The sequence below is a fragment of the Phalacrocorax carbo genome, chromosome 6 (genome assembly GCF_963921805.1).
Source record: "Phalacrocorax carbo chromosome 6, bPhaCar2.1, whole genome shotgun sequence".
Classification (NCBI taxonomy): Eukaryota; Metazoa; Chordata; class Aves; order Suliformes; family Phalacrocoracidae; genus Phalacrocorax; species Phalacrocorax carbo.
Window position 1 is genome coordinate 24,418,179 of NC_087518.1, and position 20,207 is coordinate 24,438,385.

Consider the following 20,207-nt stretch of genomic DNA (forward strand, 5'->3'; position numbering starts at 1 on the left):
TTACTAATGTGGCTTAGTGGCTACTATTTCAGAAGATTGTTTCCTGTCATATGACATTTTAAACCATTTCAGTTTAATAAAATTTGTAGGGACTCCTCTTTGGGAAAAATCATACACATTCACACAAAATTTTCTGACATCATTTATATAAAATATAAGTGCTTTGTTTAGGCAGACTTGACTCATTTTCGTAACATGATCTGATATGTTCGGTTTGATTGCTCTCTCATTTGCAGCCGTGAAAATCAGAAATTCTTTGGAGTTGGTGAAGTTACATTAATGCATGCAAACCAAAGTCAGGCTGATACTGTTTTTAAGTAGTTACAACCTTTAATATAAATCAATAGAGAACTAGGAGGGTGCTTCTAGGTAGCCCTTCTTCATAAATATATTTGAAATAATGTAAGTATACCTTTGAAGTCTGGAATTACTCATTTTGAAATACAGTTTTCAGTAAAATACATTCCCTTTTTGCTCTAGAGGGTTTTCTGGAGAAGGAGTGGGTTATACTTTCCAATGGTCAAATTTGGATCAGAAAGTTCTGCAGAAAAAGAAATCTGTAATCATATAAGAAAAGTGGCTTTTCTGGCCAAAGCTATTATTTGTTGCACTGTTAATGGGCCCCTAATCTTTACTGTGGTGTTCATGGTGAAGGTGAAACATAAAGAGAATGGCTGAAAATGGGCCAAATGTTGATTGTTTAATATAATATAATGGCCTCCAGCAGCCGGCTTGCTGCTGGCCAGGAAACAGCACCTCCTGGGGAGAGTTCTGGGAGCGAAGGCATCTTTGTTGCCTCTGCATGAGAGGTGGATGTGAGAGGTGGACGCTCGCTGGCACCGCTGAGTGAAATAGCTCCCTAGTGCTTTTTGAAGAGTTGCAGTGAGTTTCTTAATTCAGCACGATTTGCCACTTTTATTTCTTGATGCTGCATGCTATCTGAAGTATAATAAAAGAACACACTAATATGATAAGCTCTTTAATTTTCACTGTGGCAAGTGACACCTGTTTCACTGGGACTTGTGCGAAGAGTCCCAGTGTTGGTTTGGATCTGCTGAGAGGGGGAGGAGGCAGTTGTTGGAAAAGGAAGGAGAGGAGAAAGGTTTGGCATTAATGTAGGGCTTGTTTCCTTTGTTACCAGGAGAAGTGAATTAATACTCTAAGCCTGAGAATCATTAAGATAAAGAACTAGCAGCTTTAATGAATATATCCAGCTAGGCTGGAGAGCTGCATGGAGCTAATAAAACCAACATGCTTTGTGCAAAACCTGGGATGGATTCGTTGGGAGATGTCTTTACTTGAGTTATTCCAGGGTTGTGGGCAGGAAAACAAAGTTAGTTTTTCCCAAACCTCACATCTTACAGCCGTGGCTTCCAGATTCCTTTCTTAATTAAAAAGTATGGGGGGGGGTGTGGGGTGTGGGGTGTGGGTGTGGGTGTGGGTGTGTGGGGGTGTGTGTGTGTGTGGGTGTGTGGGGGTGTGTGTGTCTGTGGGTGTGTGTGTCTGTGTGTGTGTCTGTGTGTGTCTGTGTCTGTGTGTGTCTGTGTCTGTGTGTGTCTGTGTCTGTGTGTGTCTGTGTGTGTGTGTGTCTGTGTCTGTGTGTGTCTGTGTGTGTGTGTGTGTCTGTGTGTGTGTGTGTCTGTGTGTGTGTGTCTGTGTGTGTCTGTGTGTGTGTCTGTGTGTGTCTGTGTGTGTGTGTGTCTGTGTGTCTGTGTGTCTGTGTGTCTGTGTGTCTGTGTGTCTGTGTGTCTGTGTGTCTGTGTCTGTGTGTCTGTGTCTGTGTGTCTGTGTGTGTGTGTCTGTGTGTGTGTCTGTGTCTGTGTCTGTGTGTGTCTGTGTGTCTGTGTGTCTGTGTGTGTGTGTGTCTGTGTCTGTGTCTGTGTGTGTCTGTGTGTGTCTGTGTCTGTGTCTGTGTGTCTGTGTGTCTGTGTCTGTGTGTCTGTGTGTCTGTGTGTCTGTGTCTGTGTGTCTGTGTCTGTGTGTCTGTGTCTGTGTGTGTGTCTGTGTGTCTGTGTGTCTGTGTCTGTGTGTCTGTGTCTGTGTGTGTGTCTGTGTGTGTGTCTGTGTGTGTGTCTGTGTGTGTCTGTGTGTCTGTGTGTGTCTGTGTGTCTAAGAGCGAGGAAAGGGTGCTGTCTGTCCATGGATACTGAGGAGTATCCATTCCTTCCCTTCCTTCCCTAGCTGTTTTGAACAGTAAGAAAAGCCTGAGATATTGATTTTGGGGTACAATACTGAGTTTCATGACTTAAAACAAGGGTGAGAAATAAAAGTAAGTTGTGACATATGAAAATTCTACTAATGGAGGCTTGAAATGGTATGAATCTTCACTTGGGACAGGACTAATTTACTACTGAAATAAGCATGTTTGAACAGACTGTGGAAGTAAGAACAGCTGAGAGAGAGAGTGCTGACTAAGAAAAAAATGGACCAGTTTTTCTTGCTCTGCATTATCTGGCTGTCAAAGAGGCAAGGCAGAACTACACTGACATTTGACTGACTTACTTGTGTTTATTCCTTCTGACCCTTTTTCCATGATGAACTTGCCTATATGTCTCACCCACTGGGAGCACAGTCAAGGGACCTTCAGTCTGCTCTCGTCAACTGAAGGCCTAAGCCTGGCTTGCCTTTCAAAACCTAGGATTAAGAGGAGTTCTAAAAATGGCGTTTGTGGTGCCCTTACATCTTTTTTATTTATTTTATTTTTCCTTTTATATGCATGGTGTGTGCAGGGCATAATTCAAAGCCCATCAAAATTGATGTCAAATCTGCCACTTCTGGACAGACCTTTAGATTAAAGTAATTCATGACAAATATATTTGTAAAGATCTATACTGCAAATTGAGAAGGCAGAAAAGTGCCTTTCTAAGAGTTTTATGATAAGGATTAAGCGTGTAGTCTGGCAAGTACAAAACGTCCAGAGCCTATGTTTGCATAAAGCCTGCGGTAGCTGTGCAGCTCAGTAATTATCCGTCTGGTTGCCCTTATGTTACAAAACGAACACTGTTCAGTATGTAATAGATCTTCAGGCTACAGTATAATTGTCTAATGGTGAATTGAGAGCAATATTAAAATTTGCAGTGCAACATAGCAGGGGTTCCCTCTTTTCTGCTTGCATAAGAAATCAAATGAAGATTTGTCCTTCCTTCAAATGTCTTAATAATTATCTTCTATTTAACATATGGTACTGTCCAATTCATTCTTTTTCAGTGAAAAAGAAAAGAAATTGGCATAAACACGATAATGGCCAGACGACAGAGGTCAAACCTGTACAGAACGGAAGCCAAGTCTTTATAAAGGAACTTAGAAGTCGTACTTTTCCAAGGTACGTTGTTCAGCTGCATGCATGGGCAGGCTGTTGAGGTAAAGCATATGTAGCCAGTTTCCTATGAAACTGATGATGATCCCTGCTGAAAACATTATATGGTACAGAGCGATGAAGTTTAAATGAGTGCTGCTTCACTGCAGATGTCCCAGGCTCTTCCCTTTTTTGTAGTTGTGCAGCCATATTAAAATCTACTCTTGATTGAGCCCAGTTCCTGGGGATTTCCATAGAAGCTAGTATATGTGAAGACAAGAGCAAGAATGTGCTTGGCCCCTACAACATGCCCTTGCATAAGAAACTAACCAATTAATTGCATAGAATTATCCAGTTCTCAAAAATATTCATGGTTTTGCTGAAGTCTGTCTCCATCTTGAAAAGAACAATGACATCCTCAGTTGCTACAGTGACAAAGGCTCACTTATTTGGAGTAATGAATAGTGCTAATTGTTAGGTGACATGTTCCACACTTTATTAGGCTGCTTCACAGCCATTTGTAAGAGTGATGATTTTCTTCTGGTTCTCTAATGCAGGCCTTAGCCAAATAAATCCTTAATTAATAATAACTAATTATTTTAGAAGTATCCTTGGAGACTGGTAAAGTGTACTTGGTAAACACAAAACTTCTTCCTTTTTACAGACAATTTAATTTCACATTTAATTTCAGATACTGGCCTTAGACTGGTTAAGTAAAAGGCTGAAAATACCTCTGCAAAGTGATTGCAGCACCTACAGATGTGTTTCACGGAACTCAGGACCCAGTAGTTTTAGTTGCTTGGCTATTTCTATTGGGACCTGCTAGATTTTTGTCTTAGCCTCTTTTGGGTTGGGGTTTTTATTTTTGGTTTTTAAACAGAGCAATTTAACAGGTTGCAAAGCTAGTTTCTTCAAAAAGGTTTAAGGCCTAGGCAGAAGGATTTCAGTAACCTTTCATGGCCTCTGAGATTGCACTCACATATGCAATACCTCTAAGTCACTCCCAAATTGCAAAAAAATATGGATCCCCATTTTTTTTGTTTGTGCACACATAAGTGTGCACATAAGAAAATCCTGCTGCCAAATTCAAGTTTCTCGGAAAGAAGGGTCTATAGCCAAAAGGAGTGCTTGCAAGATTCAGTCCTCTGAAAAAATGCTTGTGCCATTAGTAAAACAAAGTCTTGTTGAGAAATTTTCTCTTCTGAAGAAAATGAATAAATTCTCCAGATGTTCACAGAACAAAACCCAACACTCGTCAGTCAGAATGTGATGAACAGAAAAAGGGGGTCTCAGTTCAGAGACAGAAACATCATTGCTAATTCACAGCACACAACGGTAAATTATAACCCACGGTTAGTCCCTTGGTGAGGCTCGGATCAAAAAGAACAGTGAAGGGAGCAAAAAGGCAAAAAATATAATTAATATCATTCTTCTCCTGAATGTTTAATACCAAAATAGCATTAGAGTAGTAATAGTAGGTAGTAGTAATGATAATTAAATTGACGGTTCAGGTACTTCAGTGTAGGTGCCAGACTCTCCATTTTGGCATGATTCTTACTAGATGCTCTGGTACTGATCTTGCTTTACAACTGTGTGTAAGTTTCTTTGGCACATATAGAAGCGAATCAGACTTGAACAATTACATGAGATATATATGGGGACTGTAAAGGAAGTGCAGAGGTTTAGCGGTACATCATGTTTTGCTTCTTGCTCCTTAAAATCTCCAGCTTCATTCTTTGCATGTTGCTGGCGTACAGTACCAGTGCTCACATGAATGAGGAACACTCCTTTTAATTAACTATTAATTAAATTTACCTCCTGGTCAGCCATTGCTGATGCACTGTGGCTGGGGTGACCCATAAATAAGCTGGGTTTCTACAGCTTATCCCTCTTTGTGTCCGGCCACCTTGTTCTCCCTGGGGTTTAAGTCTGCCAGGTGTATCCCTGCCCACGCAGCCTGAGAAGGCCCAGGGCAAGGGGTTCCCTTTGCGTGGTGGCATCAAAGGAGGAACCCCCACAGCAAAGGGTGTGGGGGAGCCCCCACAGTTAAAGGGTGTCAGGGGCTCTGCCACAGGTTGGGCTTCATGGGGCTGCAAAGGCGGAGAGGCCCACATGTGCCAGCCACCATAGCGGTGCTCACAGCCTCGTGCCCTTTCCCGCTGGTTTTTGGTGCTGTATGAAGATGTGAGCTGTAGTTCAGAGCTGCTGCAGGAGATGGCAGTCATGTATTAGCCTTACCAGTCTAGAGAGGTAGTGCTTTTTGGGGTGAACACGCAAAGTTTTGCTGTCCCCACCACAGGCAGCCATGGCCCTGGCCTGCTGGATGGTTTTTGGAGCCCAGCTGAGAAACCACACACGGCGGCAGGGTGCTTTTGGGATTGACGGTCATTCATATACAGTCACTTTTCACTCCAAATATAAAGTGTTTTACTCTTGAAAAGATCTAGAAATCTGACTTGAATTCCCCTTGAGAGTTGTTGGCACAAATAGCTCATCACCTGATGAAGCTGCCCTTTCCTTAGTCCCTTTGATGCCCTCCCAGTGACTTGAAAATGATTTGCAGAATATTTCCCAAGCTATTTATTTGACTACTTAAAAATGATTTGCAGAGTATTTCCTGGACAATTTATTTGAGATTATGTAACACTTTTAATCTTGCCTTGTTTAGGGTGGAACATTTAACACTAATTTCTTTAACATTGATCACTGGTAACTTGACAGATCCCTATAGTTGAGGAAAACTGTCTTTCTCTGTAAGCTGTTATTTTAGGAGTTTCTAGCAGTTGGTGCATGAGGCTTGAGCAAACCAATTCTGGATTATTTTATTGTGCCCTGCATGCTGTGCACGAAATGGGGGTTTGGCTTTTGTCTTATGCACCTAATGTGCATATAATTGCTTATTTATAACTTTTCCTTTCAGTAGTGAAATGCAGAAAATACCAAACTTTGCGTGGAAGCACCTCATCACTGAATCTGTGTTTACTTTTTCAGTGCTGAAGATGTAGTTGTGAAAGTGCCAGGCAGCCAACTAACAACAGAGTATTTGGAAGAAAATGGCTTTGCAGAGCCTATCCTCGTCCCAAAGAAGGACGGCCTGGGTTTGTCCGTACCCGCACCCACCTTCTATGTCAGCGATGTTGAAAACTACGTTGGTGGGTATCTGGCAAGCAGATGACATTGTACTGTTTGGAGCTCAGCTGCTTTGTAATAGAAAATATATTATTTGCATAGAAAAATGTAAAATATATTGTAAAATATTGTCTATGTCTTGAGCTATGCTAACTTCAATATTTGTTATGTAGTGGTAGCTTGTAATTAGCAATTAATTCACTTTTGTTTCTTGTACCAACTTGTGTATCCTGCAGTGAGCCTCAGCCAGACTGCAGTGTACTCCATAGCACTGCATTAAAAGAAACAGTCATAGGAATATAAAAAAATTGTTTCTTCAGGCCAGGTCTTAATTGATTACTGACATCTTTCTTTGTATTGAAGGAATTACTAGATTCAGACTTCCACTCTGCAAAGGCAGTACATTTTTTAACACTGCTGTCAGTGAGAGCTATTTTCATTGCTGCTGGTCATTTGGATTTATTTTGGCATCCTCCTGTCTCTAACCTGAGCAGGGTATTGTACTGCATCTTCTCACAAGTCACCACGTCATCCCAGCTTGGCAGACGTACCTTGGCCAGGAGCCATGGAAGTGCTCTGAAGTCGCTTGTCTTGTCTCTGCATCCTTTTTCCTTTAGCATGTGTGATCTTGTCTCTTGTCCCCTCTTGCTTCGTCACTCCTCTGTGTCACTTTCTGTCCTATTCTCTCTTCTTCCAGTCTTCTGGCAAGGCATCGTCCTTTTGAAGCCATCACTCCAGCTCCAGTGTATCTGTCTGCATTTCCTGGTCCCTTTATCTCCTTATATAATCTGCTAGCCACCCCCTCCTGCACTCTCTTCACCAGGCCATAGACCTGTTCCCCAAACTGGAGGGTGCTATCACCAGCCACTGGTGTTCTTGACTGTATCTATTGGTTTTGCAGTGATTGTGTGCGGTGAGATAACTATGAATAAAGAAGAATTCAAGACCCCTGATTTTATTGTTCTCTCTATCCTGTTGCTTCTACAGAAGACATATTTTCCTTGCCCATCTGCTACACTTAGCAGATTTTTTTGTATGACCTAGGTGTTCCTTATGCATCTGCTGGCTTTCTTTCAGCCTCAAGCTGAAATAATCCACCCTACCAACAAAACAGTTAGTGAAAAGCTGGAGGGAAGAGCATGGGTTTGATCTGGAGCTGGCACCAGATTTGAAAGTGCATGGAAAAAATATGCACTGGTCTAACCTCCATGGGGTTAGTTTGCTTGAACGGGATTTCCCAGGCAGGGATTTATCTCATTACATTGGACCTAGAATGGCTTTTAGAAACAATCTAAAGTAAATAGCGGAGGACAAAACACCACAACCAAGGCTGCCAAATACATCATTACTGTTCTGGCATTTCATGAAAAAAACAAATTGATTTTTTTCCCTTTCCTAATGTGAAAAAAGCTATGAATGAAATGCTGGAAGAGGAAATAAGGCCAATTAAAATTGAAGGGAAGAAAGACTGGAGAGATGCTTTTCTTGCAGAAAGGATAAGAGAGTGTGCTTAGAAATGGGCATGGTTTTTAAAGCTCTGACTTTCTCCATGTGTTCTCTGGTACACCTACTGTTAAATTCCACTAATTGACTAATACTGTTAGTATTAACATGGAGATTTGTATCCAACAAGGTCTGTCAGAGGAAATGTATAAGTACTAGCAGCTTATTCTCTACTGTAATACATAGGGGATGGATTTTTGATAAGTGTAATTTTGGGTAAAATAACAAAAAGTCAATTTTTTTTGTGGCACACCTGAAATAGCATGTGAAAAAATGGGAATTCTCCTGCAAAACTTTGATTATAGATTTTCTAAGGAAAAATTTAAACTAGAGCGTAAGAGAACTTAAAATTTTGGAAAATTGGTTTGACAAGATAACATGTACAGTATTACACTCTGTCTACTATCATGAGACTTTTATAGCGTGATGGGTAGGGCTTACCCTTGGATATACAGGTATCTGCATATAATTTGCACTGTGCAAATAAAATCCATAATGAAATTAATAGATTCAAATTAACATTAATCCTTTAAAGATAAAAACTACAGAAATAATTATGTCGGGGGCATGAATACAAAAGCACCATTTTATGCATATACATTGTATGTTTATAAACGTCTTTTATACATGCATGTGTATACGTGCATAAGCAACAAGGAAAATACAAAGGCTAAGATGATCAGAAAATCAAAAGATTTAGATGTTTCTTGAGATGTTAACTCACCCCCAAGCATACAAAATGGGGCAAGTCAGGCTTCTGTCCAATCTCGCTTTTTCATTGAATTAATTTGCAGGACCAGAGAGGAGTGTTGATGTCACTGATGTCACCAAACAGAAAGACTGCAAGATGAAGCTCAAGGAATTTGTGGATTACTACTACAGTACAAACAGGAAAAGGGTCCTCAATGTGACCAACCTGGAGTTCTCAGACACAAGGTAAAGAGTCCAGCCTGCTGCACCGTGCAGTGTCTGGGATACGTGGTGGGGTTTGGCTGGGGCAGTCTGAACAGCCTCTGCCTTCCCCCTGGTTCCCTCTTTAGGAGGTACTGCTTTAACCATGGGGTAGCAGCTGCTTCTTGCTCTGACTCTCTGCTGCGTCATCTGTATGCAGCCGGTTCAGGCAATGCATGGAAATGAAAGTGCTGTTTCTATATGAGAACAGTACATAGTGGACTAAAGGGCCAGCATTAGGTATAGTGATTCACACCTCTGTATCATCAGCAGTCGTGTGCCATCAGCATTCACATATCAGAACAGAACATTTTGGCACCTTTCAGTTTTATTTTAACTCTAGTAGTATAGGTATAGTTAATCCATTGCAACTAGATACTAGTGATTTATAACTAGAACATAACTTGATGCTCTGGGAGTAAATTCTCTGTGCTGTCCTGGTAGAGTGAATGATAACATAGTATGTTCCTAGTATGGTCTTAGGTACTTAGATACAGCCTGACAAATACTGGTAAAACCAAAGAAAGGAGGACAGAGATGACCACAGAGGTATGATAAAACTGTATGCGGGTTCATGGGAGAACATGGACATAAGGGGGCTTATTTTTTAATGTTTTGGTTATTTTAATATTTTGATTATTTTTCTGGTGAGATGGGAATCCTGATGGATATAAGGCAATGACAGCCCTTCTTCCAGCATAAGGTCATCTTGAAACATGGTGATCTCCTTGGAGCATTATTTTTTAAAATGTGTTGTACAGCAGTGAGCATCCTAATTGTATAGCACTGGTTTGAGTGCATCATGTATTGCTTATTGAGATCTTCCATTTAAAGCAGCAGAGTAAGTAAATAGATGAAGTGTGGCTCTAGGTATGTTCCTGGATGTCCTTGAATGAGAGTAAGCTTAAAATTATTATAATTTTGTAATCCTATACCATGCATTATATTTTTAGTTTCAGTGCTTTTGTGAGTTAACTTGTAGTCTGTATGACAGCAGTTCAGACCCAGAGTGATGCTGACTTCCTGATGGAATGCCGGAGGGTGTGATGATACAGATTAGCTCTGAATTTGAGGTTGAGGTGCTTTAGTGATGCAGTGAGCCAGGGGTAATGGTGGTGGCTAGGTGAGTACCACCAATCCTCAGTGACAGGAAGCCTACTATTCTCCTCATATTTTATATTATATGTTTTATATATAGGATAATTAGCTGATGTAAATGCCTAAGAGTTCAAGTTATTGCTTTGTGCTTTATATAGCTGTATTCATCACCTGAGCTGTGCTTTTATTCCAGAGGTAGGCAGATGCATCTATAATGTATTGAACTTCATGCAACTGTGCAGATAATTTTTACAGTTCTTGTAGTCCTCCGGGTTAGCTAATACTTCTAGAAGGGAAGTGTCACAGAAGGAAAAGATTCCTTTGTATACAAATGCTACACAGATGATGATGAGTGTCAACATAAAAATAAAGATTTATTGTTTTGGGGAGCATTCCATTTTAGCAAGAAGGCTTAAAGTAGCCTTAAAAAGAGAAGGCTGATGAATCATTACAAGCTCATTTTTTAAAAAATTACCTTTAGCCCTGTAGTTAGTGTTTTAGTAGTACACACCCATTTCTGCAGAAGGCGTCTCCGGTAATTATAGGCTTTAAAGATTACTAGTATCTTCAGTTGAGATTTTTTTAGCTTTCGCCATTATCCCAGAATAATGGGAGGTCTTTTGTTCTGAAGGGCTGCTGGAGCTGTCACTCATATGTCGCTAATTTAGACATTAACGAGCAAATATTTTATTTCTTAACGTAGACAGTGACACTTTAATTGAATGCACTGCTCCATCTTTTCCTGCCATTTTAAATGGAGCTATTGTTATCAGTGTTTGACAGTGAGCATAAATGACACATTGGAGCGTTTAATTTTAGTTTGAAGTGCAGATACTCTTACTGACATGATATTTAAGAGCGTCCAATGGTGAACCTCCACCCTCTGCAAATATTAGTACAAATTTTGGACTATTTAGATACAAAATTTAGCACATTCTGGGTTAAAACACTTTTAATACCTGTTTATCATGCCACTACATCATCCAAGCTATGATTTATAGTTTATAATATATATTTAATATAAACATAATATAAATTTATATAAACAAATATATACAATATTAATATATGCTTGATGTAAAGAAATATATTCCTTTATATAAATTATATACATATTATATATTTTAAATATATTCACATTATAAACCCAAATTAGACTTTTTCCTCCTCCTCAGCTTTTAATGTGATTTAGTCAGTCTAAATAAAAAGATCACTGTGATTCAACATCAGATCAAGACTTATACAGTCCTTAAGTACTAATGTTTTGTTATTAGGATTTTTAATACTAAGCTTAACTTGCAAATTATTAAGATTTGCCAGACCATTTATGTAAGAGAGCACACATTCTACTTTCTCTTCTGAAGGGGCTGGAAAAGTGGCTGTGATAACAGCGCTATTGATAACTGAGCCTAGAGCGCAAGAGGCATGGACTAGAAAATTACAAACAGCATATACTTGGTTGTAAATACTGCTACTGAAAGAAGTCAAAGGATTGTTGCTATGTCGTCGTACTTAAAAAGCCTTAAATTTCTGCCTGTAAACAGTTTTCACATTTTTTCTGAATGAAGAGCAGTTCCACTGACATGTAAGGAGCTGCTTCAGATTGCCATACAAGTATTAGAGTCACACTCCGCTTTTTGTTGTATCAGGGTCCTTGTGCTTGTTTTTAAAAAGGTGCGTGTTTGTTTTCAATCCTCTCTGTAAAGGATGTCCAGTTTTGTAGAGCCTCCAGATATAGTTAAGAAGTTGTCCTGGGTGGAAAACTATTGGCCTGATGATGCTCTTCTGGCTAAACCAAAAGTTACCAAGTACTGCCTGATCTGTGTGAAGGACAGCTACACGGATTTCCACATAGATTCGGGAGGAGCTTCTGCATGGTACCATGTGCTGAAGGTGAGGAGTCATGTTTTTGTGGTACATCTAGTAACAAACGAAATTTCACATGCAAAGACCATCCTAAAATTATCTCAGAAATTCAGGTCTCAGTTTTTCTTTCCCCATGGTCCTGTTCTATCCATAAGAAATACACAGAGCCTTAACAGCAGTGAGTGGGTACGCCCTCAGCAGTGCCAGGGTCTGCTGAGTGAGGAAGCCACTTGGAGTGTGGAAGTTGTCCGCGTGTCTTCACTGTATTTGGATTTTTATATTTGTTTAGTGCCTTCTGCATATACATCGCCTAAGACCTGAAAGATATTACATCCTGCTTTTGCAGGATAATGGAATCTGGCACCGTAAACTTTTTTCAACATCAATCCCACAAATCTGAGCAAATGTGGGCAGCTGGTGATGTAATTATTTCAGTTGTTCTGTGCAAAGCTGACAAGTAAATTTTATTTCAATAGTCTTAACATACATAATGCTGTGTATTTCTTTAGATGAATATGTGTGCGTGCACGCATGTTTGTGCATGAGTCTGTGCCAGTGCAGCAGTGCTTGGTTTGGCTGCTTGTTGCTAATTTTCTGTTTTCTAATTCAGGGAGAAAAGATATTTTATCTCATCAAACCAGCCTCTGCAAATATTTCTCTTTATGAACGCTGGCGATCAGCAGCAAACCACAGTGAGATGTTTTTTGCAGACCAAGTAGATAAATGTTACAAATGCACAGTGAAACAAGGACAGACACTGTTCATCCCTTCAGGTGAGCAGGTTGTTGCGGGTGAGGTTTCCTGCATGTTTTAGAGCTGCTGAAATAGCATGTCCAAAATACTACAGGGATGTGATTTTGACCACTTTCTCTGATGAAGTATGAACTCTAATTCTCAGTAGAAGTATAATTTCATATGCTTGCAAAAGGCAAAAATCCAACCATGACACAGGTGCTTTTTGCCATCTAAGAGAGAATTCACATTTAATTACTTGCTGACCATGACTTCCCACAAAATCCTTTTCACAGTCATTGATTCCCTGTGACACTAAGGAACTATAGGTGCCTGCACAAGCGTGAGTGTGCACTTATGGTTTCACATGAGGCTGAAGACTTGGATGTCACAGAATTTTATGGGTTACTTCATAGACTCAGGCTTTCATTGCAGGGTAGGAATGGTGGATTTTGTTTTTCTCAGTTCCTGGGAGGATCTTCATAAGGATAGGGAGTTGATCAGCAGATAGTGCAGAGTTTTAAGTGAATGCAGTTCTACTTCTGCCCCTGCCCCTCACCTTTCTCTCACCATAAAAAACTACTTCCTCATTTTCATTGCTGTTTCCAGCACTCCCTGTTATCTGTTGAAACTGTAATCTCTTTGGGACAGGGATTTTCTCTCCCTCTACGTGCCTTTAAACAATGCATCGCCCACTCGATCCATAATCTGAGTTGAGGCTTCTAGGCGGCGTTAGTAAGTAACAGCACTGGTACTTGAGTTTTGGATGCAGCATCCAGTAGTGCCATTTTTCTGTGTGTGAGTATATTCTTGCACATAATGTTTACACACTTGATTTTTACTTTGACTGTAAAACATGGAAAGTAGGTGTTTCTCTCATGACCATGTGTGGAGCAGATGGTGGAATAAATATCGAGCAATTTATAGAGATTCACTAACTTAAGTAGATTTTTGTGCAAAAATAAGTGTTTGGAAAACACCTGTTCCTGGCACTACAATAAAGTCAGCATCAGGAGCTGTCACAGATTTTTATGGTGATGTGAAAGCAGCTACCATTATGTAGCTGCTGCTGCTTTTCACAGTAACAAGAAGGTAATGTCAGTGTGAGCAGTATGCCCCCTTTCCCTGCCTGCCACCTTTGAAGGTAGCCCTGGGACTGGGAGTCAAAGGTGCATAGACCTTCCTGGGTTGGGCCTTTATCGTGCAAAACAGACAACGGACCAGATGCAACTTTTTTCAAAGTTTATGCAGTTCTGATGCTGACTTGGACTGAAGAGCTCTATTCGTACCTTGAAAGTAGGCTGCTAAGTGAAGTATAAACAATATGTTGTGAATAAAGTCTTTGTTACTGTGATTCCAGATTTTCTCCTCAGGACCCTTCTCTTTCTCTTTTAGGTTGGATTTATGCAACTCTAACACCTGTAGACTGCCTGGCCTTTGCAGGACATTTTCTACATAGTCTAAGTGTTGAAATGCAGATGAGGTAATCTGTCTCTAGAATCTAAAGTTAGGTAGAGGCTCAGTTTTTAATAAATTGGCCATCCTCTCTCCTATTAATTAGCCTACATTTGCAGTAACTTTGATGTAGCTCTTTTGAGGAATTTTGGAAAGTGTACCCACGTTTGTCCCCTTTGACTGTGTTCTCCTGTTCTGAGTTATTCCAAGCTGTCTTTACATCTATTGCATAGCATGTGGAAGGGTATGTGAGGTGCTTGGATTGATGTGGCCAAGTCCTGAAGGAAGAACTGTTAAAAGCTGTCAGGAGTTTTACCCTAAAACGCGCCATTCGCCTTCTGGATAAGCCCCCACCTGCTCATCTGGGTTCTTTGCCCAGTGTAAGATAATGCAAGTAGTTCTTTACTGATGCTGGACAAATAATGCAATATAACTATCATACATGTGTATCACACAGTTTCTTACTAGTGTTATTTTTATGTTTTCATTTGGTCTGATGCCAGAATATATGGTAGTAGTAGGAAGAAATGAAGCACTGTGAAATGAACCTCAGGATTTATGAGCAGTGCTTGTCACTGTGTGACATACTTGTGATCTGCTATGCTTTAAGTTCATGTTGCTTTGTATTGCAGGGCATATGAAGTAGAAAGGCGATTGAAAATTGTTAGTCTGACCCAGTTTCCAAACTTTGAAACTGCATGTTGGTATATGGGAAAGCATCTACTAGAGACATTCAAAGGTAAAACTGCATTTCTTTGCCTGCCTTAATTGCTTAGCTTTAGGGGCCTAAAATACTTAGTCTTAATTTCTGCTGATGTGTCACATAGAAGGTTGACAGGTGGCCAAAATCAGTCTTGTTTGTATTTGAAAACTGCTTTCAACATACCAGAACATGCTGGTCTGGTCCAGCTCTCCCCTTAATATCCTGCCGTCTTGCTTTTGGAAGGACCTTAACTGTCCCTCTTACCTATGCGTAAGGGAAGGTTCCATCTTCTTTACAAAATGTATTTAAGTTGCCTCAGAGGCAAATAATGTTGTAACATATTTTTAAAAAACTTTTAGCTGCCTGCCAAGTCTCGATTAATTTCCTGTTTTAAGCTAATGAACTACATGCTCTGTCAGCCCGAGGCATAGAGTAGCACTTCCTTCTCCCATCATTCTGCTGATACCGGTTGAAGTACTTGGGCAGGTCGCATATACACGGGGCCACAGGAGCATCAGAGATGTGGCCAGCAGGAGCACTGAGAATGAAAGCAAAGCTTTCTGTGAAATCCAAAATCTTCCCAATCAGATTCCTTCAGAGATGATCCAAACAACCATGTGTTTGTTCTTTACAGATTTGGTCTCACTTTGCTCTTTGCCTCTATTTCTCTTATTACAGAATGTGTCTAGAGACACCCACGAGATCCTTTTATAACAAAAAAAAGGGTCTCATTTATAATCAAGGTGAGGGGTCCCTCTGAGTGTCGCCTGGAAGGGGGGCCCCTTGTGACCAACTGAACAAAAACTGGAATGAGGGGAAAAATTTAGGCAAGCTTGTACTCATGCAGGAGTGAAATGCTGTGCCCAATATAAGCTTTGTTTCCTCATACTGGTACTTGCTTTTTCAGTCAGAATAAAAGAACTGCTGATGGTACTTTTTTATTCCCACGGCCTAGGATGTATGAACATGGAAGCTAGCTTGAGTATGGGACCAAGAAAGGAACCAGAAGGATTGCCAGTGTAGACATAACTTACAGGAGCACATTGTAGGAAGGCTGAGTTGGATTTATGACACAGTAAATATACTACTTATTACCATCAAGTTATAATAGGGATTCATTTGTGGTGACCAACTTTCAAACAGTTAACTTTCACAGTTAAACTTTTTCAAATTAAAGACTTTATGTAAAACATCTTTAGCTAGCAGTGTTAGAAAGTCATTGTCTTTTTTTCTCTGTTTAGGTTTGCATAAAGCTGGGCAACAGCCTCCTGCTCATTTACTCCAAGGAGCAAAAATTCTCAATGGTGCATTCAGGTCATGGACTAAAAAACAGGTAGGAGAAGCAGCCTGTTTTAATATTATGTGTTCCTCAGGTTTGTCAGTCACTGGAACAGAGACCAAATGCTAGAACAAATAATATCTCCATAGCAAAACAGCTAATACTAAAACTCTAGACAGAAGGGACTGGGAGAACAGGGAAAAGGGCAAAAGCTGGGATTTCATAATGCCACATGAGGAGTCGACAGAAAAAAACGTACTACCTGGACACAGCCAAAAGGTACTGAATGAAAGTTCTCCCTGAGTCTGAGCATTTTCATGTGCCAAATCAATTAAGCAAAGGTTGTGTATGCGAGCAAGGCCTAGAACAACGCCTGCATTTTTGTGTGGACAAGGTGCCCAGTTCCTGCAAATCAGCACATTAGTTGAGCCAGGAAATACATATTGGTTGGAGAGAAGGCTTAAAGGGATTTGGAGCTTGAATTTCCTGCTGCAGTCATTTCAGAAGTGCTATTCTTGTGTGTATTGCTCCTAAAGTTTTGGGGAACTAGCTGCAGGAGACAGGCCATTCAATCATAAAATGTGAACAGGGGAACTAGCAGCTTTAGGATTTTCAGATATTTTAAGAAGGGATGAGTAGCTGAGTACACAATGTTACGTACACAGTTAGGTCAGTTAGGTGGCTGTCCCATATTTAAACGTAGTCAGGGACTTGGCTGCTCCCTACTGCAAAAAGCCAGTGCTTGAGCCTGCATTCAGAATTGCTCCCTGGTTTCCTGCAGAAGGAATGACTGGTGTGGAAGCTCTCTTCTCCCTGTCACCCTGTTTACTATTCCACTTGCCACAGAGATGAGTCAAAGGAAGTGAGACTGTGTTGGTATTTAGGTGAAGTTGAACTTTGAATATTATAACATGACATGTGAAAGGAAATGTTGTTAGTCTTGTCAGGGAGCTCCCAAACCACTCTGCTGATAAAGTATATGCCTGTTATACTCACTGAAGACAGCAGCCTAAGACAGTCTCTCCTTGTAGATGTAGAAAAGGAATTTCTCACAGAATCTCATATAAGGGGGTGAGCGAAGTGGTGCTGCAGTTGTGAAAATACAATAATATCTGACAAAGACTATTTACAAGAACATACAAAAGGGGGAAAAAGTATATTTTCCTTATTTGCAGTACTGATGCAGTCAGTATTGATTTCAGTACCTAGGAAAAATACTGATGTGTCAGTTAATGAGGTTTTTTTTTTATATATTTTTGCAAAAAACATGCACAGAAACAGCAGTCTGGCTTTGTTCCATTTTAGGCTTTAGCAGAGCATGAAGATGAACTACCAGAAAACTTCAAACCAGCACAACTTATCAAGGACCTTGCCAAAGAAATAAGATTAAGTGAGGTTTGTGCTCTTTTTGTAATATTAGCTATATTGTGGGTCTTGTAATAATCTGGGCTATAAAATGGATGACTTGAAATAAATTAATCTTTTTTTCCCACTCTCTTCATTAAAAGAATTCATATGAGGTTTCGCAGTAGGGGGACTGCTCAGGACTCCTGCCCATGGCTGAGTTGCCACATATTCTGGGCTACTGTTTCCTTTCTCCTCAGCTTTACGCTGTGTCTGCCTGTCCTACATCCTTCGTCCTCCACCTTCTCCTACCTGGACTGGCCACATTCCCCTCTCCATCCTTATTTTCTCTTTCACTTTAGCTACTCCCTACCCAAAAATATGACAGAACTCAAACAACATTGTTGCCATCCCTGTGATCATGTTCCCTATGTAATATCTCCTTTTTCTTACATCCGTCAGTCTTGTCTATGACATTGTCTGAACTTGGGACTATTCTGCACATTGTCCCAATTGGAAGCCATGCTCTTGGCTGGATTCTAGGCAGAATTACTATAGTTAATGCAATAATAATTGTACCCTACCCCTGTAAAAAAAACACTCAACCCAAGAAAACAAAAAAAGGAGGTTGCATGGAGTCTGGCATCATATTCCACTTAGTGGAGATATGTGACAGTGCAAGTTATTGTCACAATAACTAGTTTGGTTGTTTTAAGAAAACATTGTGTTACATTCCATCCCTTTTCTAACTATATCCAAAGGCCTCAAAATTGAAATCTATCTTGTCCTTTTATCCTCTTTCATGTAGTATGTAAGTTTTCTGATTGTCAGAATGGCAAGTTAAGCAGAAAATAATTTCTTTTTAATTAGTCAGGCAGTGTTAATTTTAATCAGGCAGCTATTTTACTGCTTCTTTTTCCTGAAGCCATGAAACATGATTCTGCTACATTTATCACATCTGGATTAAATGGAAATGGTTTGTGCTCAAGCTGATTAGCATTTTAAACAAAAGACCATTAATTTTATACATTTGTTTGTATGGACAGTCTTACCTGACGAGAGTTATATTTGTTACAAAGCCACTGGAGTTTCTCCTGGCCAGACTTGTGCTTGAGCAATGTAGGGGTGGGAATTAGTGGTAAGCAGAGCATTTCTGTGGCATGTGATGTGGTTTTGATTCCTTGGCCAGCCTGACCTGTGAATGCAGTTACCCCTTTCTTGAGGGGAAGATCTTCGGGTTTGTTTTCCCGAGGAAGGAGGGTGCAGGGGAATATCTAACGTGAGTCAGGTGGGTCTGAATGTCTTGCCATTTTGTGCTAAACTACAGAGTGCTTCGAAAGCCAGCAAAGCAGACATGAGTGCCAACACAAATGCTGAGGAGATCTGTCCTGTGGAGAAGGAGGAGGCACCATCACCTGTCCAAGTGACGCCTCCGCCCCCACCTGTAGAAAAGCCCCCTAAAAAAAAGACTCCCAAAACTGTGAAAACCCCCAAACAACTCAAGCCATCCAAACCCCCCAAACCTCCTAAGCCACCCAAACCCCCTAAGCCTCCCAAAACACCAAAAGTTAAGGGAGAAGGAAAAAAGAAAGGAAAGAAGGCAAAAGAGACTCCACCGCCAGCCATCCCGAATCTCGACTTGCTGGAGGCACACACAAAGGAGGCTTTGACAAAGATCGAGACACCAAAGAAGGGGAAGGTGGGTCATATTTTAACCTCTCCCTGTTCTCTTGCCATAATAGGGATAAAATCACTCCTTAGGTCTCATGCAAATAAAAATTTGAGCAACACAGTGTAAAACCCTGTCTCCACTGAAGTAAATGAAAGTTTTGTAAATGCTAGCTTTTCACCCTTTTTTTAACTGACTGATTTGATTGATTTGATTTGACTGTTTGCTTGGTTATTCATTTGATATGGAGTCTCCAAGAAATCTATTGATTCAAGCTGAGTCTGGCAAACTACTGCCAGTTCCCTGCCAAAGCTGAGGCAAGATGAAAATTAAAAGACATTTTTAATGGCCCTTGAACTATTATATTCTTATTTCAAGTGTTGTTAGCACTTTGTGCATTTCCATAATTGGTTGTCAAAGGTGAAGTAACTAATTTCTAAAGCACTTTATTTGCTTGAGATTTTGCTCTAGAATGAGTGAATGAAGATAAGGATAATGAAGATAAAGCAATAGCTTGCCTCCATTTTTGCCCATGTAGGGCAAGTTCCATTTTGCTGCTGACTTCAGTAGGGGCCAGGATTTCACTGAGGCACTGATGGAGTAACGTGTTGTACACTGTTTGTTAAGAAGTATCCATAAGGCTTTCCTAAAACACTTCTGAATTTCCTAGTAGTTTGTATGCAGTGTATCAAACCTGTCCAGAGCAATAGGCAGGGAGACCGGTATGTTTTTACAGTAATCTTGTATGTTGGTATATCAAGAAGAAATGCAGCTAGTCTTCTGCATTCTCTGAAGCAGCAATATTTGATTGAATCTCATATTTGGGTTCAAAAAGAATGAATCAAAAGAGGGGTTTTCAAAAACATAGCATGTTATATTCCATGTAAAAAATGTGTTTCTGTAACATGCCAGCGCTCCCACCTCATTAAGAATACATGCTGACTTTTTCCTTAGGCTGCAAAGAATGTTTTAAGCGTTCCCAATAAGGAAACTGCTAGTAAGCAGAGTGAGGTGGAGAAATTTGAACTTCGAGAGCAAAATAAAAGCAAAACAGAAGCCAAATGGAAATATAAGGTAATGTCTGCTGTTAAATTCTACTGCTGATTCTACCACATAGTGATAAGTGAAGGGTGGAGAAATGTTCATAGGTCTGCCTAAGCAGAGAGTACAAGGCACCAATTTT

General features: G+C 40.3%; 1 protein-coding gene across 6 annotated transcripts in view; it reads left to right on the forward strand.

Annotated features, from left to right (window-relative positions):
* Positions 1-20,207, forward strand: part of PHF2 (PHD finger protein 2) — a 93,094-nt gene that overhangs the window by 48,011 nt on the left and 24,876 nt on the right. For all 6 annotated transcript variants that reach the window (XM_064454286.1, XM_064454283.1, XM_064454281.1 and 3 more), the window contains 11 exons: positions 3,208-3,322; positions 6,287-6,447; positions 8,722-8,863; positions 11,683-11,869; positions 12,453-12,615; positions 13,970-14,057; positions 14,662-14,768; positions 15,974-16,065; positions 17,317-17,406; positions 18,683-19,054; positions 19,979-20,098. In XM_064454286.1, coding sequence (XP_064310356.1) covers positions 3,208-3,322; positions 6,287-6,447; positions 8,722-8,863; positions 11,683-11,869; positions 12,453-12,615; positions 13,970-14,057; positions 14,662-14,768; positions 15,974-16,065; positions 17,317-17,406; positions 18,683-19,054; positions 19,979-20,098 — 1,637 coding nt within the window. The remainder of the gene's footprint in view (positions 1-3,207; positions 3,323-6,286; positions 6,448-8,721; positions 8,864-11,682; positions 11,870-12,452; positions 12,616-13,969; positions 14,058-14,661; positions 14,769-15,973; positions 16,066-17,316; positions 17,407-18,682; positions 19,055-19,978; positions 20,099-20,207) is intronic.